Source organism: Sceloporus occidentalis, unplaced genomic scaffold, assembly GCF_023333645.1.
Source record: "Sceloporus occidentalis isolate IW3139 unplaced genomic scaffold, rSceOcc1.0.p SCAF_1, whole genome shotgun sequence".
Lineage (NCBI taxonomy): Eukaryota > Metazoa > Chordata > Lepidosauria > Squamata > Phrynosomatidae > Sceloporus > Sceloporus occidentalis.
This window is the reverse complement of record NW_028316981.1, coordinates 264,286,405-264,313,718: the sequence shown is the minus strand read 5'-3', so window position 1 is coordinate 264,313,718 and position 27,314 is coordinate 264,286,405. Positions and strand designations below refer to the sequence as shown.

At 39.7% G+C, this 27,314-nt stretch overlaps 2 protein-coding genes across 2 annotated transcripts in view; one reads left to right on the top strand and one right to left on the bottom strand.

The window, feature by feature from the left end:
• Window positions 1-1,998: 1,998 nt before the first annotated feature.
• On the bottom strand, window positions 1,999-23,676 carry LOC149323823 (serine/threonine-protein kinase RIO2-like). The gene is made up of 10 exons (XM_089492815.1): window positions 23,479-23,676; window positions 20,263-20,401; window positions 19,792-19,908; window positions 19,038-19,213; window positions 15,930-16,018; window positions 11,579-11,770; window positions 10,872-10,964; window positions 9,421-9,912; window positions 7,452-7,548; window positions 1,999-4,904 (listed from the first exon to the last, which is right to left on the bottom strand). The coding sequence occupies exons 1-10, from the start codon at window positions 23,542-23,544 to the stop codon at window positions 4,743-4,745; spliced, it is 1,623 nt and encodes a 540-aa protein (XP_089348941.1). The 5' UTR covers window positions 23,545-23,676; the 3' UTR covers window positions 1,999-4,742.
• Window positions 23,677-23,974: 298 nt separating this feature from the next.
• LOC149323822 (uncharacterized) overlaps window positions 23,975-27,314 on the top strand; it is an 87,500-nt gene continuing 84,160 nt past the window's right edge. The window contains exon 1 of the mRNA XM_089492807.1: window positions 23,975-24,059. Within this exon, the coding sequence (XP_089348933.1) occupies window positions 24,006-24,059 (54 nt within the window). The 5' untranslated portion in view covers window positions 23,975-24,005. The remainder of the gene's footprint in view (window positions 24,060-27,314) is intronic.

Below are 27,314 nucleotides of genomic sequence, written 5' to 3'. Positions count from 1 at the left end.
ATGAATAATACATTAGAGAGTCAGTGTAGTGCAGTGGCCTGAGTGTTGGACTATGAATCTGGAGACCAGGGTTTTGAATCCCTATTTGACCATGGAAACCCAGTGGGTGACCTTGGGCAAGTCACACTCTTTCAGTTTCAGATGAAAGCAAAGCCAAACCCTCTCTCCATAACTTGCCAAGAAAACCCAGGGATAGGCTCATCTTAGGGTTTCCATAAGCCAGAAATGATGTGAAAGTGCACTGCAACAACAAAATAATATTCTGTGCTTACCTGATTACTCCTGTGACCATGGAAGATATGCATGTATGATGACACATTTAACTGTTTTGTCTCCAACGTTGTTGCTGTAGGTATTATCAACTATCGAGAACTTCCTGACAGTAAGGGGTGTTCGACAGTGGAACAAACTCCCTCGGAGTGTAGTGGAGTCTCCTTCCTTAGAGGTCTTTAAACAGAAGATCGGTTTTACACGGTCTTTACATGGCAGAAGGGGGTTGGACTGGATGGCCCTTGCGGTCTCTTCCAACTCTATGGTTCTATGATTCCTTTTGCACAATGACTGCAGGGTTCACTTATATATTCTAGTCAGTTTAGTTTCAATTGAGTCAATGTATTTAATCAATTTATTAAATCAATTATAGTTTGTTCCACAGGGCCATCACACTGTAGAGACAGTGGCAATGCAACTGACTAGATTACCGCACTAGCCTCTTATAGTGCTGCTATTCCACTTTTTCTGCTCTGGCTGCCTCCTCTTGCATTCTAGGGTTTGTAGTTCAATGAGGCCTAAGAGCTTTCTGGCTGAGAATTCTAAATGCCTTTCCTTAAACTGCAAATCCCAGAATGCAATGGGAGGTAGTGAGAGCAGTTAAAGGTGGAATAGTAGCAATATAAGAGTGTATGTGGCAATCTCTTGAATCAATGTTGGTACACCTGTGTCTTCCACTTTCTATGATGCACCGTAGTCACACAAATAACACATAATACTGGGCAGACTGGGAAGAAACACCTTCCTGGCACTGGTCTTTTATTGACACCCGCCCCCCAAAAAAATTCCAAGCAAAAAGAAAGAAAAGGAAGAGTTGGTCCTGCATAGCAATTGTGGTCTCTTTTCATAAAGAATGATAGGATTAGCTGATCATTCTTCTTCGGTAAATAATGTTTAGGAGCCATCTGGCAATCAGGTGGACCAGATGATCGCCATATTGAAATGACCAAAAAATACATGTACATATTCAGCCAATTATATGGAGTTTTATATTCTTATGGATGTTATGTGTGTAGAGCTACTCCAGCTAAAGGGTGATCTGAATGGTACCAGGATCCTCCTGCTTTTACAATACTACCTAATGTAAGTTTCCAGAGATAACATGAAGTGCAGTGGGGCTTATTCCTAAACAAGAATGAAGGGTACCTACATATGTCTGTTAGTACATGCATACTTTCACATTTCTGGCCAAATTTGTAGATGGTCAAGAGATATGGCTGTCAACACTGGGGCTAGCAAGAAAGGTTCTTCATAAGCTATTTTGTTTCAGTGTCAGGGGACAGGGGTTGTCAGAATACTCCTAGTATCTAACCATCTGAGGTCAGGGAAGGAAACACATCTTGAGCTAAAAGAAGAGCCCAACTAGTATTTGTATATGCCAAAATAGCAGTTTAGCAACTTGGAAGCAAGCCAGCTGTGAGAGAACTGAAGGGATTTTTGAGGGATTCAAAACCTCCTGTGCTCTTTCATCCAAACAAAACCAAAATGACCTAGTGCTGCCCTGCTTCATTCCTAGAAAAAGCAGGAAGTTGTTCAACAATATAAATGCAATAAATTTCTTGGCAGTCTACACATGGGTGCCAGAATAAAGTTTAAAGATGAAGTAGCCCAACAAAAACAGCTAGGCTTAATGTGACAAAATTGCAATTGTGTAGTTACAAACATTAATAAGGATACTAGAGATTATTTTTATTCCAGCACAGCAGTAAATCTGTATACAGTATTGTACCAAAAGCAGGGGTGCATACAAGAGATCCCTAAGTACTTTGCCCCATTGAGACTGAATTACCCCATTCTGAATACTTTGCTCTGTTTAGACTGAATTACTCCATATTCTACCCAAATATGGAGAATGTGGGTAGGAAAAAAAAGTATCTTATAGCTCCAGTATATGAGATATATTTGTTAAGACTATCAGGAACATTATTGACTTAACCTCCTTGCTTCCTGAAGTTCCTCGTAAAGTAAACATTTTTTTTTGAATCCACATATGAAATATAAATGGAGCACTACAGAGTCCATCCCTTGTGTAAACTTTATGGTGACCTTTGATGGCTTCAGATATTTCAGGAATTCTACCGTTGTTCTTTTTAGAGATATGTCATGCTACAATGCAGAGACTGAATTTTTCCCTTTTCTATCTCCAAAGCCAAAGAGGCATTTTATAATCTAAATAAAACCAAAGCGTAAGGACAAATGATTATTTATGCTCATGGCTTACAATGACTTTAAATACACTATATTTTTTGCAGCGCAACCTTATGCATGCTTCTTTGAGAGTCCCATTAAGTGCAAGGGGGCTTACTCCCAAATGAGAATGAACAGGATTGCAATAGGAATCCCTCAGATTTCACCCAAACTAAAATGAAAGTTCAAGTACCTGAACCAACACTTTCTCACATGAATCCAGCTAGCCTGATCTCCTGCTGTCTCTCTGTGCACTGTTTATCTAAATTTGGGGCACAACACTTGCACTCTGGAAGGGACAACTAAAGACTTTCACTAAATTTTTGTTCCCTTTCTGGATTTACTATTAAGTGCCTAGGCAACTCCAGTAACTACTGAATACTTGGATCTTGCCATGCTTTGCATTTGAATTCAGTCAGCTCCCATTATTTTCCCTCAAGATCTTTGTGGGAACAGCCCATGTGTTGGGATTCCAGAAAGATATGAGCTGACTAGATAATACGTATATGAAGTGTGGCAATAAGTAGCTGGGCACATTATATTGTGCCCAGTGCAACAACAGCATTTTTGGCTTCAGAAGTGGGTAAAGGAAGTTGACAATTAAAGATTTAAAATTTGGTAGTTGTTCAAATCACATAATGTAAGTTCCTACTACCCTAGAAGAATCCAGCTTGTCCTTGTGAACCATGTTACTTATCCTCAACAGGCTCACAGGTATACCTTACTACCCATACTATTTGATATTTCTAGTTCTATATATAGTTATATTCTATTCTATAATCTAGTTCTATTCTTCTAGTTCTTGGAGTCCCACCTTCAATATGTTCAATGGAAACTCAGTCTAAAAGTATCAAATATTATGTGACCTAAAAACATGGTACTCCAGGCAAGCAGTCCTGGCTACAAAGTTTTCAAGATCTTCTGTAATAGGCTACCTAGAAAATTGAGGAATGTGTATGAGCAAAATTTATTACCAGTTGCACAGACCCACTCAGAGATGGAGTGTCTGCCAGGCCTGTACAAAATCACTTTTATTACTTGTCTGTTTGGGCAAGATTTATATATGAAACTTTGGGAGTATGGAGAGAAGGAAAAAAATCAAATGCAAATTTCTGGGTTTAAATATCTGTTATTTATGTTAGATCAGCTAACCTTTATTCAGGATCAGAAAGCGGTGATAAAAAGTACTAGATCAGTGGTTGCAAAGGCGTTAAGGCAGTTTAGTTAGAAAGAAGCTAAAAGAACTAAATGGTAATAAAGTACACTAAATACTTTGGAACGTGTATAAATGAAGTTTAATAAAAGATAATGAAATGATAACCAGGCAGAAGACCAAACTAAATGTGTATAAACCTGTTACAAATTCACTGGCTTAAACTACCTGTGGGTGTTAAGAGTTTCAGACCTGCACCTTTGTTATAAAGGCCTGGTTATAATTTCATTACCTGTTATTAAACTTCACTTATACAAGTTCCAAAGTATTCAATGGACTATATTCTCTAAGAAGTGTGTACACAATTATAGCCTTACCTAGAACCAGGGGCCAATAGGAATGAACACTTCCCAGAGAGTAAACTACACTGTATATACTGAGATTTTGTTGACAGGCACAGGATTGGAATGGAAATAAGTTCTTCTAAATTCTCTATCTAGGTAAATAAATGTTGTTCTAAGTTTATCTCCTCTGGTAATTATGTTTGAGGCTCTCTCTCAAACAGTAGCATGAGAAAAAGTTTTGCTGAACTCCAGACAAGGACTTTTCTTTATATTCCAAAAGGCAAGAAAGGAATTTTCCCCTTGCTCAATGGCTCCTAGATACCACCTACTAGAAGCCAACTGGTCCAGCTGACTGGCTCCAGGGGTGGGATCCAGGCAGTGATGGGCCCAGACAAAAGGGCAGCCTAAACCCAGCCAAGCAAATATACTTACTCTTTTGCCACTTTCTCATGCTGGGCACCATGATAGATCTGGTAAGAGAGCACTGTCTCATGTTCTTAGAATTCATGGACTTGCACAGTTTATGATAAAGGGGAGGTGGTAATCTATCATCCAAGGTTTAAAAAAAATCACACTGGATACACCCAAGTTGTGGCTTATTGGGTTTGCCTTCAGTACGCTTTTGGGACCCAATCACTCTATTGTCTATTCAATATATTTAATTGAAAGTCAATATCTTTAATTGACATGTATAGATCCAAAACATATTCAGGTTACAAAAGCAAGAATGGAAGCAGAAATCCCCTTTTTTCTTTGATTTGTGTGGCACAAAGGAATTCTGTATGATGTCAGCCCCAGAAGCTAGCAGAATCCAAACTTGACTTGATATTCTGCATGTGCTCTCGCCGTTGTTTGGTGTAAACACTGGCTTCTCCTTTCTGCAGCCGCCGTCTGAGCGCAGCTTTTTGCTGTTTAGTCAGCTGACGCTTTATCTTCTGTCTGACCAGTTCCTATAAGACATTTAAAAATGAGGCATTAATCTTGTTTGTATGTCACACAACACTCAAAACATTCTGTATACAGCAGTCACACCTAATATATAAGTTTATAATTTTGCAAATTTTGATGAAGAAATGTTTTTTGGAACTAATAGACAACAATTATTTTCCTTTGACATCTCAGAATAAACTGGAAAGGGTCTGAAAAACTGGTGAGTGTATCAAACTGGTGAGTGTATCAAAAGGCAGACAGGCAAAGACAGAGTGGATTGCTTAGTAATATTCTGAGCCTTTTTAGTACTGAGACATTACTCCCCCTTGGGGTTGAGACTAGTAATGGCATACCTAACAAAGTACTGACATATAGCTCAGAAATTAATTTTACTTTACTTGACTATATACATGCACACCCCAAATCAATCTAATGAACGTTTATTGGGATGTTTTAGGCTGTCTAGGGTTATGGCTCAGATACAGACAGCTCTGCATAGATAAGACTATGATGTAAATAAGTGCTTTCTCAGGTAATCAGTTGTGGGAGACTGGCAATTTTATTTCAGTGTGCCACAGGCTGATACCATAGGTATGCCCAATGGCCGCAATGTTTGTTTCTTCCTTCTAGGAATCTCACCAGGGACCATAGCTAATGGCTCAGGGGTTGGCATAATTTAAGATATCACTGCTTTGAGTACTATGGATGTAGATCACAGTACTGGGCTTGGACCTAGCAGAGTTTGGTTCAAATCTCAAGGCACTCATGAAACTCAATGGTCATCACTAGTACTCCCTTTACTTTATAGGTACTCTTGAGAATGAAATGGAGCAGGCCCCAAGTTACACTGGTTTGAGCTCTTTGGAAAGGATGAGGTATGGAAGAAACAAGCGAATAAGTTGCTTCCAGAAATTTATGCAAAGAATATGCTTACAAAAGAGGCAAGCAATCCAGCAATGAGCTGGCCCCAAATTCAATTAAACAAGGAAATGCTGGGTCCTTGGCTAAATGGCGAGCACCAGCCTAAACCTAACTTTTATTGCCTCTCTAATACCTCAAGCTTGCCATCTCTGGGTATCCATGCACTGGAGGGGAGACTAGAGAATGGGATTTCATGGCAAACAATAGCATACATTTGAGTGGAGGATTTACTAAGCACAGGATAATGCCTTTTCTCCTTATTTTTCTATGCTGAAGTAACTCCCCCTGAAAGATATCGCTAATAGGTTTTATTTAAAAATAACAATACATCTGTGAGAAAAATACTCCAGGGCCATTATGTACAATCAGAATTTTTATTTTTGAACTGTTGCTTAAAAACAACAACCACTCTTTTTTTGTTTGTTTCTTTGCTCATTTTCTTACATAGCAAAGCCAAGTGTGTTGCAACCAATTTTCTTTCTTGGGCAAGATATTTATCCCAATTCTCCTCTTTTAATCACCCCAGCAAAGGAATTTAAAGGTTGCTTTCTAACAGGAATTTAAAGAATTCAGGAGACAAAGAAAGTCTTGTTTCCAGTTCATCCCTTTTGTGAGACGATCCCTGAACTGCACCCATCAAAACAAAGTAGGAACAGATTCCACCTCCATCTCTGCTTGTCAGGAAGAATGTGCCAGACCCTTCTGCTTTTGCTCATAATTGTAAAATTTAAGTTAGCACTGATGAAAACATCAGTTCAAGCCACTATCTTACATCTAGTTACTACATCTATTAAAATGCATTAAATGTATACACATGCACATATAGTCAGGCAAACACATAACAAGTAGCAAGCATGATTTAAGATCTTATGTTAAAAAAGCACAACATGAATCTTTAAAATGTGCATTAACTTCTCTGAACTTCTCATCAGTCCCAACTGCTCAATAAATTACATAGCCACTTGGAGGCACTCTTGTACAAATGATGCAACCAGACAGTTCAGTAAAGAAATGCAGAAATCTGAAATAAAACAACTGCAAGAATACATAATAGGACCTTTGTCCATTTGTAGGGAAATATATTTCCCTTGGTTGTACACAGTGTACAGTAAGTAAGGAAAATTGGAAGTTTGGTCACATTCCAGTGTCCACAGCAGCTATTCAAGCATCGCCACTGAAATTATCCAATAAGAACATTGCCCTGGAGCTAGATAAAATTAATTAATATTTAAAAAATAATGTTATCTTGAACAAAGAATCCCCAATGACCTTCAGAGGCAACTACAACAGTTCATTATCTTAAACCCAAAGGTTCAGGCCTTCAGAAGTTAGCCCACCTGGATTCAATTAGAAGATAAGTCATTTTTGCAAGCTTTAAAGTAATTTTAATTAAGATTTTGAAGATTGTGGATCATTTAAACTTAAGAATAAAGAAATAACAATACTCTTGAGTTTTCCACTACAGGTCTCAAAGATCCTACTTTTGTGTCACCCAATACGACCCACACTGCAGCAGCCAGTGTATTTCCAAAAGACTAATAAAAAGTCCATTAAAGGCAAAAATGCACTGCAAAAGGCCAACTGTACTTGTGAACCACTATGTGGGAGACGATCTTGGGGAACTGTGTCTTAGGCATAAAACTTACTGGAGGAATTGTTGAACGGCTCCCAGCACTATCTATTGATGTCATACTCATGGTTCTTGTTCTGTGGTCATTGATATGAAACAAAGTTCCTTCATCTCTGCAATACAGAAATTATGTTTTTACTCAAGACACTGTTAATCTATTTTTTATTAATTACCACATCCAAAACAATCCTGCTGGAAGCCTTTACCTTTGCAAATGCTAACTATGTCATGGATTAAAGTGGATAACAGGTAGAACCCACCAGGAAAACTAGCCACTCAAATCCTGCTGGAATGAAAGGGATTTGAGAGGGCCTTCTCAGGGATATTTACAATGGACCTTCTGCATTCGCTGGGATTAGGGACACAGGACTCCCATGAAAGTAGAAAAATCGCAAATAAAATAACACTTTTTAAAAAAAAACACACTGAATCCCATTGTGGGAGAAAGGCAGGATATAAATCCTTCAAATAAATAAATAAATTTACTTGAGAGAACATCTAGGAATCTCTAGGTCCTCCAGGGCAATTCTGTGGTCAAATCTGCCAGAAGTTGACCATGAAATTGCACTAGAGGACCTACAAATGCCTAGAGAAGTGTTCTCTAGGAATCTCTAAGTCCTGCAGTGTGACTTTTGACAAAAGATGACAGTAAGAGTTATGTTAGAGGCCCTAGAGATTCCGAGAGAGAACATATTAATCAAATCTGTGAATAATGAAATCTGCAAAGTCAAAGTAAACATGGAGGACCCACTGTATATAGTTGGTATATGGGATGGGATGGGAATGGCTCCGGGGGTGGGGGTGCACTGAGGGGATATTTAGGGTTTTTTGTAAAAAAAATGACTAAGATATAAAAGTACATATATGTATGGAAAGTAGATAAATCTGTTTTGTTTTGTAAAATCTCAAAAATACTAAATAAAAAAGAGGACCAACTGTAGTTTATTAGATATGAATAATACTACCCCACAGCTGTTCTTGTAATTTTAAATCTTTTACTGCTTGCAGACTTGCAGGAAGACCGACTCATAAACACTCAAAAAATGTGAAGCTGCCTGAACGGCTACTTTTTTGCCTAGCAGACTTAGGTGATTATATTTACTGAATTTGGATGAAGGAATCTCCTTTTTCAACATCTCCATTCAAGAAGCAAAGAAATACAGTGGGACCTTGGTATCCATGGGGAATCCATTCCCCCTCAAGTCTCGTTGTCCTCAATGTTGGCGTGTGCATGCGGTTGTGCCACCATTAAGGACAGCCCCCGTTGCCCCCATTGGCGGCTTGTGCACGTGGCTGTACTGTCCTTAGAGACAATAGGACAGGGGCTGTCCCTAATGGTGGCACAGCTACATGCATGTGTGGCCATTGGGGACAATGGGGCAGCTTGCCATCCAAGGATTCTTAAATCCGTGGATGCCAAGGTCCTACTGTAAATGATTTCATTAAACATGATACAGGCTGGGCAGAGTGGTAAATACCCAATTAAGCTATCCTACTAGTTCACCATGGTCTTTCCAGTGCCCAGAACTGATGAACAGTGAATAGGAACTGAAAGCAGAAATATAGACAATTTGTTATAATTTGATGGAATACATAATTTGGTTTTAATTCACAAGAAGACTGAATCAATCAGGACTGAGTTTATGCTATTAGGAAATGACCAAAAGATGTAAGCAGAATATAAGCAGCACAATTTTAATATTTCCCCATGAAGGGCATTGTGTAATAATTGTAACTTCAGTACACTATCAGTATAATGTATTCTTATAGCACTAGCTAGCCAGTCAGAATGTTAGACTACAGCAGGAAAAAGGCAGTGTGCATGTTAACATTTGAAATAAATCCAGGATTTTTAACCTGAGAAATGCGCAATTCTTTTCAAAATCCATAATACTTCAAAGGGGGGGCGGGGGGGAGGATCTTTGGGAAAGGGAAAAAGGATAAAAGCATGGGAAAGTCTTTGAATGATGAATGTTAATCTATACCTGAAAGGCCTGCATTCTTTGTTTAATGTGGACAAGTCAACTAGATCAGGGCATTCATCTTCATACTCTTTGTCAGCAGGATCTTCTCCTTGACCTGTCTGATCTTCAATTTTGGTAGATTTTTCAATTTTCTTTTTATCCTCAGAAAAATCAATTACAGAGCCTTCTGCGTTAGCCCCATCGGCAGCAGCAATAAATTGTCCTTCAATTTGTTGTAAGGCACAGCTGAACTCCTGCAGCTCTAAACTTTGTTCACTTTCATCTGTACTATCCTCTTCACTGGTTTGTACCAAAATTTCAGAGGCTTCCTGTTCTTTATCAGTCTTTTGATCTGTGCCACTACCCAAAGTTGCTCCCCCTTCAGGGCTTTGTGTGTCAAAAGTTTCATGACCCTCATCATGAGGGCAAACTGGGTAGAGAAGCTCATCATCTTCCTGCATTTCTTTGGTGTAACCACTGGCTGCAATTTCAACATCAAGAGAACATTCTCTTCTGGCAATGGAGAAAGAGGGAAAAAGGGGAAGTCAAGTGTGAATTATTTCTCTGTTCAGAGTGAGTAAACCTTTGCAAGAAAGCAATTCTTCTAAAGCAAGGGTGAACAAAGTGTGGTTTGTGAGCTGCATGAAAGGAGATTTTTTAGAACCTTTCAAGGGAACATGAATCTTGAAACAGGCTCCTGGATCTTCTAAAACAACCATTTCTTGAACTTAACTTCAGCATTAAACAAAAAGGGTCTGGATAATGACTGGAAACAGTAATTATTACATTATCTCCAATCAAAATTAATTTCTTCAGTAAAGCACCAGTTCTCAAACAAAACATGGAACTAAACATCAAGACAATCTGTGGGATGAGTACAGGCTATGGTAGCTTCTTTGATTATCATCAAGCAGGAGATGATGCAGTCTGCTTTTCTGGTTGTACCTCTTATGCAAGTAGAGCTACTCTCACTCATCTTTAGAGCCCTCGTACTTTATTGTTTCTACTAGCAGACTGGTAAATTTTTGTTTTGATTACAGAATAAGCAAAGTAAGAAGCAAACATTTTGAAACACTATCAATCTAGCAAAATTAAATGTACACACCATTGGAAATCACTTGCCAATATCTAATCTGTAACTGGTGCTAAATTTGCACTTTGTACCACTGGATCACATTTTGCATAGGAAATGTAATGTATGACATTGGCTTTCAACAGGAACAGTACACTCATGTAATGGCAGCATCTTAAAAATCATGCTACTGCAAGAATATTTTTAATTAAAAAAAATCATGCTATTGCAGTTGCAGAAATCACAGTGAAGACATTGTAAGTCTACCCATGGAGGTGTGGTTGACACTGAGCTTCAGAATGGCAAATGCCTCGCTAAAGGGTGAGGACAACACAAATGTATTAACTGGGTGGAGGAGAAATTTGAAGTGTGAAGTGTTATTCATTTCCACACACCTTACCTAATATCCTTGAACATTGGATAAAGTTCACTTTCAAAGCCAAAGCGCTTCATGAAGAAATCACGAATGCATTTCACATCTCTGTCAAAATACCTAATGAAAACCCAATAAATTCACAGATTTATATCATCCTACTAGTACAGCTTCATCAAAATGCATACATGAAATGTATATGAGTTCTTTTCTCTAAGCCATACAAAACAGTCCCAAATACATGTGCCACCTGAATCCCAGTTTGTAGGTTCTGTAACTCCCATTTAAAAACAACAACAAAAATCTTCACATCATTTTTAGGTGGACTCAGTGTATACTTCATTTTGCTACATGAATGCTACATCCTTTCTTTCTGAATGTAGTTATCTGTACAGCTAGGTTGCTAAGCAAACAGAGAAGGAACAATAACTTGCTTAACATTTTGGCCAGATTATGAGCCTCTAATATTTAGTCATTTGAAAATCACCTGGAAATGCCACCTACAGCCTCCAAAAGCCATCTTTTTATTCTCTCTCAAATGACTTCTTTGCCCTCTGTTTCTCCTTCAAAATGTAGTACATCAAAGGTATTTAGGTATATGGTGGGAGGGTTAGGTCTGTGAGAATTATAAGAGTGGAAAATTGGCCCCTGGCCACCACACATTTGCCAGGCCTTGATCTACCAATATCATAAAACAGTCACAACTTGATAATAAACAGAGGAAGTTCACATACCATTCAGCATTTGGATGAGAAGTAGACACCATTTGTGGGAAATCTATCATTGTGATTTGATCTTCGTTATCCAACATGAGATTGAACTCATTAAAATCACCATGGATCAAACCATGGTTAGCAAGTTTGACAATTAATTCCATTAATTCATTGTAGAGAGAGGCAGGATCTTCAAGCTGGTGCACTTGACATCTATACAGTAAATAAAAAGCCAGCTTTGTGAAAGCCAAATTCTAATATAAATTGAACTAAAATTTCTAATTAGGAGAAATTACTGTTTTGCGAGGACCTTCAATGAATTTGCAAACTACAGACCTGATGATTTTCAGTACAGTTGCAGACTTATGAAGGGGCATATTTACTAGTTGGCCATTTGGAAAATGAGATGTGAGATATGTGATTTTTTAAAAAAAAAAGACTATAAACAGATATGGCTAAGAAACATACAGCAGTCCGACCTTATCCCCAGTTTCTGTAGTTTGTTTCCCATGTTCAGCCATGATCCAAAAATATCATGTAGTCCCCTATGATATTTTCATACTCCACCATAATATTATGTAGTAAAGGTCCAAAATTATTACGTAGTCCCCCAAAAACATTACTAGCATAGGGTTTGGTACTATCCATGGTTTCAGGCATCCCTTGGGGATCTTGGAATGTATGCCCCAGATATGGGTGGACTACTGTATGTAAACTATATTCAAAGAAAGGGAATGGTTTACAAAAACCATTTTCAGAACAGAGGATTTTAGTTTACTAGAGTATTTTGAGGGATCCCTCCCCACAAATGATAAAACCTATCATAAGAACAATCAAACTGCTGCTCATTATTACAGTTTTGCATCTTAAATCTAACCAAACGTATTATTTATTTTATTCCAACCATGGATTCTACATCCTTTACTTTTGAACATACACAATATCTGGGCAGCTAGGAAAATGCTAGGCAAACAAAAAACAAAAAACAAAAAAAAAACAATTGCTTTCCTAACTGTTTGGTCAGAATATGTGTCCTCAATATTTTATTCCTGAACCTGAGTCTGCCTGCAAACAGTGTAAAACAGAACACAAGTGTACTTTTATCTGGTAAAAATTAGCTCTTAAAAATACAGATCTCTTCCCTTGAATCTAGTAACATAAAAGCAACATTTTAGCTTGATACAGGTATATACAATTCATAAGAAGTCAAGAAAACAAAATAATCTCTTGTTTATAACAGAGAGACAAGACTCATTTAGCAGCTCCCTCATGTCTAGGTGGTTTTTTTTGTTAAAGTTACTGATATTAACTTATTCAGGGGAACAAATGTGTGCCACCACCATGTAGAAAGATTAATATGGAAACTTGCTTTTTGTATGTGTGTGTGGGGGGATATATATGCTGACTGATTTCTTGCATTTGGCTTATTTCATTACTGGAAATATACAAGCCTGTTCTACATATTCTTTGCAAAATATGTACCCATCATAAGACATGGACATGCATCATAGGTTGCTTCCAGTGCAACACTACTGAAAGGAATCTCATACAAGAGGCATTCTGTCTTCTGCAAATCTTCTAAAACATCTCCTGTACTTACACTGTATTTGATACAATCCCAAATATAACTTGCCTGTAAACTATATTGCCTTTTCAGAACAAATCATTGCTGGTTGTCCTTTATGACTAAAAACAGTTTGAGAATATTTATTTTTTATTTTTAGCCATCAAATGAGTTCCTTCAGCCAAATTATTCTTTTATCCATTTTGCAATATCTTTTGTATGTATGATATTTTAAAAGCTTATAACAAGTGCTGAGTATCTAAAAAAGAATTTTCTTTTATTACTATTCAATTAATTCAAGTTTTGAAAGTGATTCCTTTTTGATTAAACAGCTCACTCCAGATGGCTGCTTATCATATTTATAATGCGTCCATCTTTTTTTTGCAACCACAGCTGATTTAGTCTTGATCCAGGAATAAAAATGAAGGTCAGATTGGACACTAATGCCTTTAGCTGTGCTAACACACTCAGTCAGCACTTTCTGGCAAACTTCAATGACTGCACACTGTTGTTAAAATAACTCCAGAGAATAATATTGAGCTAGTGCTAAGCATTCAACAGTCTTAACACCTCTCCAGATTTTCTCATCTTTCTTTCATTGTAATGTCAACTGTCTGTCCCAAAAAGGCCCCATAGCAGAACAACAAATGGTGTAATTCCAGGACTTGCTGTGTAAACATATAGGTTTGGACAGAACAAAAACAACAATTTTTGCAAACTGTAAGTTGCAAGGGAAAGCACTTTCATTTTAAAATATGATGCTTAGAAATTTTAGGCATTTTATAAAACAAATAAAAATAAATAAAGGTAACATCACAAAATGTTAAACTGCTGTTATAAGCAACTGTACTAAAAACAGCAAAGAGGCATAAAATGAAACTGAGTTCTGACATTATACTGAAAGTCTAATATTTGACAGTATCTTCTTGTCAGGACAAAGGGCTAACAGCCTATTAAAAAAAAGAAAAAAGAAAATTACTAGTAATATACAGTCAGTCCTGTTTTTGTGGGGGATCCGTTCTGGATCCCCAGCGAAAATGAAGACCCACCTATATTCAAGCCCCACGGGTATGAATGGGGCACGTGCCTGAAAGCCTATGCAGGGCGTGCGCTGTGAGGGCACGCCCCACTGAAAATAATGGAGACTGCCCCTCCATGAATATTCAAGACCGCGGAGCTCAAGTCCATGAGAAAGGAGGGATGACAGTAATTTACTTGCCTAATCACAAAAGCTCACCTAGGAGATGACTCCCCCCTTCCCATTTTCATCAACTGTTAGTTGTTCATGCAACATGAACAAGACTTAACAAAAATAACCATTTCTCTTAAGGAAACTAATCACATGCTTTATTGTACGCTCAGTATTTTTCAATTTCAGATGTAGTTCGATGGCATTTTACATAATCAACACAAACATAACTTAGATATCCAATTCTTTTCAAGTTAACCAGAATTAGTTAGTTATCAGCCAGTCTTCCCCAGCCAGCCACCCTTCAAATGTTTTGGATCAAAACTTATACTAGGTTCCACTTCAAGCCTGATTGCCAGGACATCTGGAGACCAGGTTGGGGGAAATTTGGTTTAAGTAAAAGGGAATATACAGAGGCAGCTTGTTTCTCAGTTCTGAAAAATATACTTTGCCATCTTCATCAATGAATTCGGTACCCAAGGATTCAACCATCCATGGCTTGAAAATATTAATGTAAGTGTGTCTCTGCACACACACACACACACTCCAAAAAGCAAACCTTGATTTTAGCATTTTATATAAGAGACAACAGTTTACTATGCCATTGTATATAACAGGACTTGAGCAGCCACGAATTTTGGTATTCATGGGGGTCCTGGACCCAAACCCCAGTGGATAACAAGGGCCAACTCCACAGAAAAGTAGGTCCCTTGTACACAGCCAGATTAATGGCTCATATAGTACAGTGCTGTCAACCGGAGCAAGCAATGATATTTAGCTCATGTAGGTTAGCTTATTCTCAACTTTGGGGCAAAACAAACCGGCAATAAGAGCTGGCTGGAGGGTGGTGTGGGGGCATGGCATCCACCCACCACATGCCCCAACTCTGCCCCCATGCTGGAGTCACACTGCCCACCCACCCAGATGGCAGGCAGTGTGGCAACGCTCCTGTGGTTCAGCATTTAGATGCCACATGCCACAGGAGAGGAGAAGAGTTGTGGTGGTGGTAAAAGGGGCACCTTTTCCCCAGCGCAAAAAGGAGCAGCTTTCTCCTGCTCCTTTTTGTGCTGGGAAAAGGCCAGATAGGGGCTACGGTATGGGCTGCTGTGGTCCCGATCTGGTGTAGTGCCACCCCTTTAGGGCCGTCTGTTTTTGGCCTTTGATACTCAAAAAATATCTCTGCTTTCTCACTGAATTCCTAGATTAAAGACATTTACACTGGTGCAGTGCAATGCACTTTTTCAAAATAATGACTTGAGTATCAGCATTGTGTATTGGCCTAAGAAGTCAAACAAGGATCAAGAAGTCTTGGGTTTGAATCCCCTCTAAGAAAAGTTTACATTTATTCTGCAATCACATATCATATTGTTTTTCATTTTCTGAATCAATAGCCAAAAATAACAGCTACTGTGATCTTTTTCTATAATCACAAATTGATCTCTGCCAGTCTGTCAGTTTACCATGAGGTAACTACACTGAATCACTTGTAAGAATACAGGCTTTTATAAATTATTTTCTCTATGCTAAGATGGCAAGTAGTCTACCAAAGCTCATGCTGCCAACTTCTTTCTTTCAGTTAGTCGCAAAGGTGCTACAAGATTTCTCTACATACTACTTACAGTGGATAGCCATTGACAAGTTCCATTACTACTGCATGTCTATTATAGTCATATGGTTTTGGAACTGGAAATTTTCTGTCATGCAAAGCCTGGTTAAAAAATAGGGGGTGGGGAAAGAAGAAGAAATATTTAGAAGATCAGCCCCACATCCATGTCCTCCTTTTTCTCATGTACTGTTAGGGCAAATTCACAGTCCAATCCATTAATATAATAACAGAGAGCTTGAATACTGAATACTACTTGTTGGCCCAAATATAATCAGTTGCTTGTAAGTAAAATGACATTAACCAAAATTCCATCCAATTGCATGAATGAGAAAAGGACATGAATTCCACTGAAGCAGACCAAAGGGATTGTAACTCAGTGGCAAACCATCTGCTTTTCATGCAATTTCTGGGGTCCACACAATCATAGCACAATGATTCCATTTTAATTGCCATGAAAATACCCTATAGAATGCTGTAGTTTAATTTTTAAATGACATTTATTTACATTCAAAAGAAATCTCAGTTACTTACAATTATATTTCAGTGTAACAAAAGCAGGAAAATAAAAATACAAAAGGAATAAAAATAACATTGATTGCAATTTGCTCTAAAAGTTGACCAAATGTCCAAATATAAGTCCTTTTCTAAATTTCATCTATACATCATTCTTTTACATGTTGCAAGCATTGATAGATTTTTCTATCCATTGGATCACAGGGGGAGGAATAATACATTTATCTTAATAGCAATCTTTTAGCAGCTAAAAGGGCATGATAAATCCACTTCCACTGGTGATTAATTTAGAAAAAGCTGGTAAATAATTCAAAATATGCACATCCCTGAATATCAAGGAACTCTCCAAAACCAAATTTACTCATATGATTACTTCCTCCCAAAATTCAACTACAATGGGATTCCAAAAGATATGCAATAGACACTGTGGCAACCACTACACTCCAAAGAGCAAATTCTGCTGTAAAAGACAGAGTCTGAGATGTATAACTATAGTTATGGCTATACACGATATACCTACATAAAATATTGTGTGTGTGTGTGTGTATATATATATATTACAGATGTTAAAACCGATGGCCACTGTTTAGTCAGAACTGGATATTCCATTTCTTCCTTCCATTTTTTTCTGTAAACATCTCATGTCATATTTATTTATAGATAACAAATTTACATATATCAATTGTTGGTTTGGATACCTGACTGGCCTCAATTAATGTCTCTAATACTAAGGGAATTTTGGATACTTCAAGCCAAATGTGAAGTGTAACAAATGTTTCAGTTGTAGATATTGTCATTTAATTGACAAGTAGTTTAAACTGCTCTTGTAAAACTAAAAAAGGCAAAAGCTCGTCATCAGCAACAAGTAAACTGATTTAACTATTATACTATCTATTTGAATAGAGGCAGTAAAAGAAAAATACAGTGGACCCTTGTTATACGCTGGGGTTTGGTTCCAAGATCTCCTGTGTATAACAAAATCCGTGTATGCTCAAGTCCCATTACATATAATGACATAGCAAAATGGTGTCCCTTATAAAAAATGGAAAATCAAGGTAAATTTATACTTTTTTGGAACATTTTCAAACCGTGTGTGCTTAAATCCGTGTATAAGAAGGGCCGACTGTATATAATAATGCAGTGTGAAACAGCCATATGTTTCCATCTTGAGGGAGAGAGAGGCAGGCTAGCTCCAACTGTCTGCCTGGAAGAAGACAAGCCCTCCCTCCGGTCCATCTGCCTTGGTCCAGGCCTCCGAGGGAGAGAAGAGCTGCTGGACCTGATTCCCTCCCTCCCTCACCATTCCCTTCTCCTTTTGTGTCGTGTCTTTTAGATTGTAAGCCTGAGGGCAGGGAACCGTCTATTATCCCCTCTGTTGTAAACCGCTCGGATTCCCAGTGATTGGGCGGTATATAAATAAATCTTATTATTATTATTATTATTATTATTATTATTATTATTATTATTATTGCAGTTCCTGGTAGGACTAGGAAAAAGCCTGTTCGTCCAGTCAGTGATGATAATACTGTGCTAGAGAGACCAATGGTCTGATCCAGTATGAAGAAGCTCCCTATGTCTATCTAAGCCAGGATCCTATTTTTAAAGCAACTAACCAGACACTTCAATAAAGTCTAAGAGGAGATCATGAAGGCAACAGCCCTTTTCCATGCCTCCCCAGAGGTTTTTTTTAAAAATATTTATTTGGACAATAATATCCAGAAGCATATTTTCTCACCCCCCCCCGCCCGCCCGGAAAAAAACCCTATGTGTTTTTATTCAAGAAGCAACACTTCCAACTATGCTTCTGTTCTCTTTTTATTGAATAGCATTGAGGCAGAATGCCTTTAAATATGGAGATTCTACTTAGCTGTCATGATAGATCAAAAGCTGCTCTAAAGCAACTTAAGAAACTAACCATTCCTATAACCTGCTGTGGCAAATTTACCAATAAACAGAATTAATTAAGCACTATCTTAATGCTTTCTATGCCTATATGCCACGGCAATATACAGTGGTCCCCCGGGTTACGAAATTAATTCGTTCCGCTGCCCTTTTCGTAACCCGGAAGACTTTCGCAAGCCGAATTGCCATAGGCGCTAATGGGGAAAAGCCGCGATTTGGTGTGAAATCGCGCCGAAAAGCACCAAAAGTTTTTTCGTAACCCGAAAAAACTTTCGTAACGCGGAACAGTTTTTTTAAATAATTTTTTTTCGTAACCCGGGAATTTCGTAAGGCGGCGCATTCGTATCCCGGGGTACCACTGTATATTTATATAAAGACATTACAATACTGATTGTTTCCTGCTAGGTCTTACCATGGATTTTATCATTTTCACCCAAACCCACTGAATTTTCAAAGGGTGGCTGCCGCTTCAGGTACAGTACAAACATTAAAAGACACCCTTGGATGCTATGAAAGCCTAGGTAGGGGCACAGGGAGGAAGTATTCAGTTAAGCAAGAGCCAATTTATTAAGGCATTATGGGCAGAATCCATCAATTTAATTTGTGAGGAAGAAGTTACAAGAAACCATTGTAGACTTTTTGCTCCTTTTAACCCAAGTCTACCTACTACAGGAACAGCATCAAAATATCAAAAAGAAACCAATACCTTCATGTAGGCAAATTCTTTCATTGCAGCAAGACGTGAGAGGTAGAGCCATGACATCTTGTGTCTGTGTTTATGGTAATCACGTTTATTTTTTAAATTCCTAAAGGATGTTCGCCCAAGCCGATGTAACTTTAATGCAAGTTGCTCCTCATCTTCATTTGCAACAATATAAATATCTTTTAAAAACAGAATTTCAGTCAAATTAGGGATATTGTAAAAACATAATTGTGGCACACCTAAATTATACTTTTGTACTACCCAGTGAAGATATTCTAGAATGCTACATATTAATATAAGCTTTTGAACAGCAGATCATTAAGGTTCATCAGACCAAGACTAGTTGGATATATGTTACTGCTAAGAACACAGATCAAATATTTAGGCCTGTTACAGACAGGCCAAAATAAAGCTGCTTCGGGTCTCTTTGGAGGTATGCTATTTAAATGATACATGGGTCCTAAGAGTTCGGAGGTCACGCCAAAGCCACACTCCATTCCTAAACACTGGAGTGCAGCTTTGGTGCAGCTTCCGGATTCTTAGGATGCATGTATCATTTAAACAGCATGCCTCCAAAGAGACCCGAAGCAGCTTTATTTTGGCAGTCTGTAACAGGCCTTAGAATCCTTTAGAGTTCACAACACTGAATGACAATTAAATCTCTAGAATAGATACTACACAAACAGAAAATCTCTGCACTGACATTTAAATCCCTCCATTAGATCGTATCACAATAAATAAATATGTTTTCTCATACCTGATTCTTTTCCAACACCCATTTGGTTTCCAACTGAACTGATAACTTGTCGAGAAGAAAGAGTTTTCAAGGCAAGGTAATCATATCCTCCATTAGTTAATCGATAACCCTGAACAGCTGAAGAATTAAAATAATCACACTGGGAAGTTAAATGTGCCTGCGTATCACTAGCAACGTTCTTTTAAATCACGAACATTACTTTAAGCAATAAGGGAGTCAATCTTTTCTAATGGCTAATTTGAATTCATAGAAACCACATAGATTTTGTACGTGGCACCACATAATATTACATGTCTGCTCTGGGCTGGACTGAAAAGGCTGAAACAAAAGAGATTTAAGGATATCTCAGACAGCAACCAAATATACCAGGTAATGGTAACTTCCTCTAGTTTTGAATGTTTGCATTAGCAAAGAATGCTATGATACAATGTTAATTATTTGTAAGCATGCATGAAAACAATTTATACTCACTTTTAGTTCGCTCATAAGCCAAGAGCCTGTGTTTTGCTAATTCTCTCAGAATTTTGTTACATCCCCCATGTTTGAGACTGGCAATGGAGGCAATCAGGCTTGGAGGGACTATTTCATGATTCTTCATACCCATTTCCACCTAAAACAGTAACATAAAGAATGAGAAATACAGTTATTCCTCCATATTCACTAGGGTTAGGGGAACAAGACCCCCATGAATATGGAAAAACCGCAAATAACAAAAACACTGTTTTCACCTGAGAGGACACCTCTCTAGGAGTCTCTAGGTCCTCCAGTGCAACTCTGTGGTCAATATCCAACATACACTGACCATAGAATGGCACTGGAGTAGCTACAATTGGTCTTTCAGTGCAACTTTTAGTTAAAGTTGACCATAGAGTTGCACTGGAGGACCTAGACAGTCCTAGAGAGAACATATTAATGAAATCTGTGAATAATCAAATCCGCAAATATCAAAGCCGCAAATATGGAGGGATGGCTGTACATACTATCTTTTCATCTGTCTTGACAAGTACAGTTTTGTAGCACATACTGTACTCACTCTTTCTGAACTGGCTAATGCTCTTGCAGTCATGTTTGTCAATCCAAACAAATCTGAAGAACCCTATCTCCTTATATCTGTGCTTTGAGATCTTCTGGGGAAGCCTTTTGTTCTGTCCTGCCACCTTCACAAGCTCATCTGATGTGAACATGGAGAGGGCCTTCTCGGTGGCTGCTCCCAGGCTCTGGACTCCCCTCAAAGGACTTTATCACACAGTGGAAAACCGAAGCTTTAAAAAGCCATTTCCCCGAGACAGTCACACAATAGCGGCGAAAAAGATTTCTTCACACATCACGCTTAGAGAGGACTTATCCTGGGAAGACCTAGGAATGCTCCTGCAACAAATCATCCATGGGATTTTCCCATGAATGATTTGTTGCTGGAGCATTCCTGGTTCTTCTTGGGATAAGTCCTCTCAAAGTGCAACATTGTGAGGAAAGCTTTACCGTGACCGCACAAATGTTCTGGGAAAATGGCTTTTTAAACTCCAGATTTCCCCCATGAGATAAAGTCCCTGGAGGAGTTAGACTGGACTCTCTTTGCCATCCTTTTATAGGCAGAGACAGATCTTTTTGTCTTAGAGTTGACTGGTTATGGGCAAAGAACCATTTTAAAATTCGAGTTAAAGCCTGAAACTTATTTATTAAACATGTTAAGACAAAATAAATCCTCAAGTTGAAAGGAAGCATGAAAAAGTTCTCCTATGTATGATCACAGCAGCAAGGTTGTCATTGGCGGAAAAATGGAAAAAGAAAGAAATACCTACTATAGATGAATGGCTACTTAAGTTTAATGGTATGGAAGAGATGGACTGATTAACAGTGTAATTAAACCAAGGTGACATTGATAAGGCAAATGAAGAGTGGTCCCCAATCCATATATACTGTAAAAAAGATGGTAATATTGGTATAAAAAGGATAGAAATGAGAGATACAGAATTGCAATTAATAAGACTTTAAAATAACAATTACAGGGTTAAAAACTAAGCATTTATTATTGCAGGATGTAATGAATTGTATTTAATTCTGTGATATGATGATAACAATAGTTGTATTTTTATGTTTTAATAAAAACTTTTATTAAAAAAAGGGCAAATGACCATTCATGTGCTGTATTGTTTACAGTTGGAATAGGTATGCTTTTAAATGCATTAATAGCGCATCTATATTTTTTAGTTTTGTATAATGTAAACTATACATCACTCTGTAAGTATATGAGCATTGGATACGACTCTGGAGAGCATTGGATACGACTCTTGGGCAAGTCAACTCTCTCAGCCTCAGAGGATGGCAATGGCAAAACCCCTCTGAACAAATCTGCCAAGAAAACCCTATGACAGGATCACTTTAGGGTCGCCATAAGTCAGAAACGACTCGAAGGCACACAACAACAACAACAACAAACAGTTGTATATTTAAAAGGCCCATTATTTTCACAGGTAGTCATGATTACATTATACCAGTTGAAGTAAATAAATGTACATTACTCCCTGTCCAGAAAAAAAAGCAGGGCAATTAGATGAGGTATGAATATTAAAAAAATTAAGTATCACCATAAGTAAAAAATGGCTCGAAGGCACACAACAACAGGAACAACAACAACAGCCCTTGGTTTAATCCGCACAAAGTTTTTAGATTAAAAAACACTGTAGAACTAATACAGTTTGACACCATTTCAACTGCTGTGCCTCCATCCTATGGAATCCAGGGATCTGTAGTTTTGGTGAGGCACCAGAACTCTTTGGCAGAGAAAGCCAAAGGCATTGCAAGAGCTACAAATCCCAGGATTCCATAGGATGGCATTACAGCAGTTAAAAGTGGTCTATTTATCCCCAGGATTTCATAGGATGGCATTACAGCCCTTATAAGTGCCCTATGTATCCCAGGATTCCATAGGATAGCATTACAGCCCTTTAAAAGTGATCTATGTATCCCAGGATTCCATAGGGTGGCATTACAGCCCTTAAAAGTGGCCTATGTATCCCAGGATTCCATAGGGTGGCATTACATCCCTTAAAAGTGGCCTATGTATCCCAGGATTCCATAGGGTGGCATTACATCCCTTAAAAGTGGCCTATGTATCCCAGGATTCCATAGGGTGGCATTACATCCCTTAAAAGTGGCCTATGTATCCCAGGATTCCATAGGGTGGCATTACATCCCTTAAAAGTGGCCTATGTATCCCAGGATTCCATAGGATGGCATTACAGGCCTTAAAAGTGGCCTATGTATCCCAGGATTCCATAGGATGGCATTACAGCCCTTAAAAGTGGCCTATGTATCCCAGGATTCCATAGGGTGGCATTACATCCCTTAAAAGTGGCCTATGTATCCCAGGATTCCATAGGGTGGCATTACATCCCTTAAAAGTGGCCTATGTATCCCAGGATTCCATAGGATGGCATTACAGGCCTTAAAAGTGGCCTATGTATCCCAGGATTCCATAGGATGGCATTACAGCCCTTAAAAGTGGCCTATGTATCCCAGGATTCCATAGGATGGCATTACTGCCCTTAAAAGTGGCCTATGTATCCCAGGATTCCATAGGATGGCATTACAGCCCTTAAAAGTGGCCTATGTATCCCAGGATTCCAAAGGATGGCATTACAGCACTCAAAGCGCGCTGAGAGAGTGGGCGTACAAAAGGCCCCTTACCGCAGTCAGGACCCTGAAATGGTCCCTGGAAAGGTATCGCAGCAAAACCACGTTCAGCTTCCCCATGGTATCGTCCAACTATTCCCCTCCTCAAGCGACGCGAATGGAAAGTTCCAAACACCGTCCAGCGTGCAATAAGAAGACGCTTCCGGGTACCTCACGCATGCGCATCCCACCGCACGCTGTCCTTCACTGCGCAAGCGCAGAAATGGCCGCGCGTAAAGGCCCTTCCGACTAGGGAGCGGTTAAGTCGCTGCTGTTGTCGTCACTTGTTGTCAGGTCCTTGCAGCTAAATAAAACCTCGTTCACTCATTTTCGTCCTGTGCTCGTGTAGTTAAGGCTTCAATTACACCTTGAAAATCAGCAGCTTTATGTTTACATTTGGTCACATCTGCCAGGAAAGGCGTTTCTTTTCCTTAGGTGTCTTTTTTGGCAGGTGGCTCTCTCTATCAGCGGCAGGACCCGTTGCCTTGGAGACAGGACGCGCGAGCGGGAAGGCGTTGCGACGTGGGTCGCCTTCGGGAGCCATGAGCCTCCGCAGCCACGAGCGCCCGGTCCCTCTCCCTCGGACGGCAGCCAAGGTACTCTTCCTGGGATGGGCTTCCAGTCAGTGGTGCCCCCAGGACGTTTGGACTTCAAGTCCCATAAGCCCCAGCCACCTTGGCCAACTGCCAGGGATTCTGGGAGATGGAGTCCAAAAGCTCTGAAGGACCAAAGTTTGAGAATCACTCCTTTTAGTAGCTTTCTTTGAAGATGGTGGTTCTTGACCGCCTCCAAGTCGACTTCGACCCACAGAAGCCCCATAAACGAAAGACCTCCTGTCCTCAAGAGCCCTGCAAGGGAAGGCTGTGGAGGGAAGCATAGCACCATAGAAGAGTTGGAAGAGACCGCAAGGGCCACCCAGTCCAACCCCATTCTGCCATGCAGGAACTCTCAGTCAAAGCATCCCTGACAGATGGCCATCCAGCCTCTGCTTAAAGGCCTCCAAGGAAGGAGACTCCACCATTCTTCAAGAGAACATGTTCCACTATCAAACAGTTCTTACTGTCAGGAAGTTCCTCCTAATGCTGAGGTGGAATCTCTTTTCCTGGAGCTTGCATCCATTGTTCCATGTTCTAATCTCTGGAGCAGCAGAAAACAAGCTTGCTCCCTCCTCAGTATGACATGCCTTCAAAGATTAAACAGGGCCATCATGTCACCCCTTAACCTTCTCTTTTCCAGGCTAAACATAGCCAGCTCCCTGAGTCGTTCCTCATAGGACATGGTTTCCAGACCCTTCACCATTTTAGTTGCTCTCCTTTGGACATGTGGCTCCAGTTTCTCAATGTCCTTTTTGAATTGTGGTGCCCAGAACTGGACACAGTGTTATTCCAGGTGGGGCCTGACCAGAGTGGCACTATTACTTCTCTTGATCTAGACACTGTACTTCATGGACAAAGTACATGTCATCTCCATATGTGTTTGGCTCTGCCTACTGTTTTAGCTAATTGTTTTAAATATCTATGTTTTAATGTTTTTAGGCATTTTAATTCTAATTGTTTAATTCCTTTTTAAGGGGGCAGGGAATATTGGACATGCACTGTTTTCATTTTAACTTGTACGCCGCTTTGATTGTCCAGACAAAAAGCGGGATATAACTAAAAAGTTTATTATTATTTATAATGTCTCATCATTTTATTGAATAGAATATCATTTTATTTCAGCCAACAGGCCATTAACAACAGAATATATATAAAACATATAAAACATTTAAAATATTAAAATGCTGAACTTGTTAACATAAAACCATGAAATAAATGTTCATGACATGCTCATAAAGTAGAGATTTATATATATACAGAAAACAGTCTCAGATATATTAGATGATACTGAACCTTGGACACAGAACCTAGGTGAATATTTATTTGGATGTACCAAATGCAGAATGCAAAAGACCAAGTAGTTCATTTACTTTAACTCATGATCTCACGTGTTTTAACAGCAGAGAAAAGAAATTTAGCCACTGTTTCCGTTTTGCTTTTCTTAGCATCATTCAACAGATTTTCCATGTACCAACTGTTTTGTCTATCCGGGAACTTGAGCAAGAGGGGAGAAATTAATCTTGACCTCTCATCTTTATAGAAAGTACAAAAGAGTAAAACATGTTCTAAAGTCTCAACAGATCCGTCTCCACAGGGGCAAACCTGTGGAGATGATAGGGGTATTTATAATGAATATCTTCACTTCAAAACATCCAACCTGTTTTATGTGTTCTGTACAATCCTATGCTTCCCTGCTCAGATGCCAGTCCCTTTGACCTGGAACCTTGTATATGTACACTCATCCCTCCATATTAGCAGCTTCGATATTTGCAGATTTGATTATTCAGGAATTTGATTAATATGTTCTCTCTAGGAATATCTAGGTCCTCCTCCAGTGCAACTCTATGTTCAACTTTAACTAAAAAAGTTGCCCTGAAAGATCTAGAGAGAATACTCTACTAGGCATTTCAGAGGGAGCCATCAGGCAGACCCAGCAACATCTTGGACTGCCTGAAGGAAGAGGCCCCTCCCTCCTCAACTGTCATCTCGGCCTCAGAGGGAGCCAGCAGGCAGACCCAGCAACATCTTGGACTGCCTGAAGGAAGAGGCCCCTCCCTCCTCAACTGTCATCTCGGCCTCAGAGAGAGCCATCAGGCAGACCAGCAACATCTTGGTCTGCCTGAAGGAAGAGGCCCCTCCCTCCTCAACTGTCATCTCGGCCTCAGAGAGAGCCATCAGGCAGACCAGCAACATCTTGGTCTGCCTGAAGGAAGAGGCCCCTCCCTCCTCAACTGTCATCTCGGCCTCAGAGGGAGCCATCAGGCAGACCCAGCAACATCTTGGACTGCCTGAAGGAAGAGGCCCCTCCCTCCTCAACTGTCATCTCGGCCTCAGAGGGAGCCAGCAGGCAGACCAGCAACATCTTGGTCTGCCTGAAGGAAGAGGCCCCTCCCTCCTCAACTGTCATCTCGGCCTCAGAGGGAGCCATCAGGCAGACCAGCAACATCAGGGACTGCCTGAAGGAAGAGGCCCCTCCCTCCTCAACTGTCATCTCGGCCTCAGAGGGAGTCATCAGGCAGACCAGCAACATCTTGGTCTGCCTGAAGGAAGAGGCCCCTCCCTCCTCAACTGTCATCTCGGCCTCAGAGGGAGCCAGCAGGCAGACCAGCAACATCTTGGACTGCCTGAAGGAAGAGGCCCCTCCCTCCTCAACTGTCATCTCGGCCTCAGAGGGAGCCATCAGGCAGACCCAGCAACATCGGGGACTGCCTGAAGGAAGAGGCCCCTCCCTCCTCAACTGTCATCTCGGCCTCAGAGGGAGTCATCAGGCAGACCAGCAACATCTTGGTCTGCCTGAAGGAAGAGGCCCCTCCCTCCTCAACTGTCATCTCGGCCTCAGAGGGAGCCAGCAGGCAGACCAGCAACATCTTGGACTGCCTGAAGGAAGAGGCCCCTCCCTCCTCAACTGTCATCTCGGCCTCAGAGGGAGCCAGCAGGCAGACCAGCAACATCTTGGACTGCCTGAAGGATGAGACTTCTCCCTCCTTTAACTGTATTTTTATTGTATTAACGATTTTACTGTACACCGCTATGATCATCGCGGAATAGCGGTCTATAAATAAAACATATTATTATTATTATTATTATTTGTAGCTCCTCCAGTGCCATTCTATGGTCAGTGTCTGTCGGACGTTGACCACAGAGTTGCACTGGAGGACCTAGAGGTTCCTAGAGAGGTGTCCTCACAGGTAAAAGTGTGGTGTTTTTGTTATTTGTGGTTTCTCCATATTCATGGGGGTCTTGTGCCCCTAACCC

Bases quoted from the DNA above. Each gene is read 5' to 3' on its own strand.
- LOC149323823 (XM_089492815.1), bottom strand. From the start codon at position 23,544: ATGGGGAAGCTGAACGTGGTTTTGCTGCGATACCTTTCCAGGGACCAT. The intron at 19,909-20,262 runs GTGAGTATAAAT...TTAATTCTTCAG, and splicing joins GGCTTATGAGCGAACTAAAA to CTGTTCAGGGTTATCGATTA. The intron at 19,214-19,791 runs GTATGAGAAAAC...TGTTTTTAAAAG, and splicing joins GGGTGTTGGAAAAGAATCAG to ATATTTATATTGTTGCAAAT.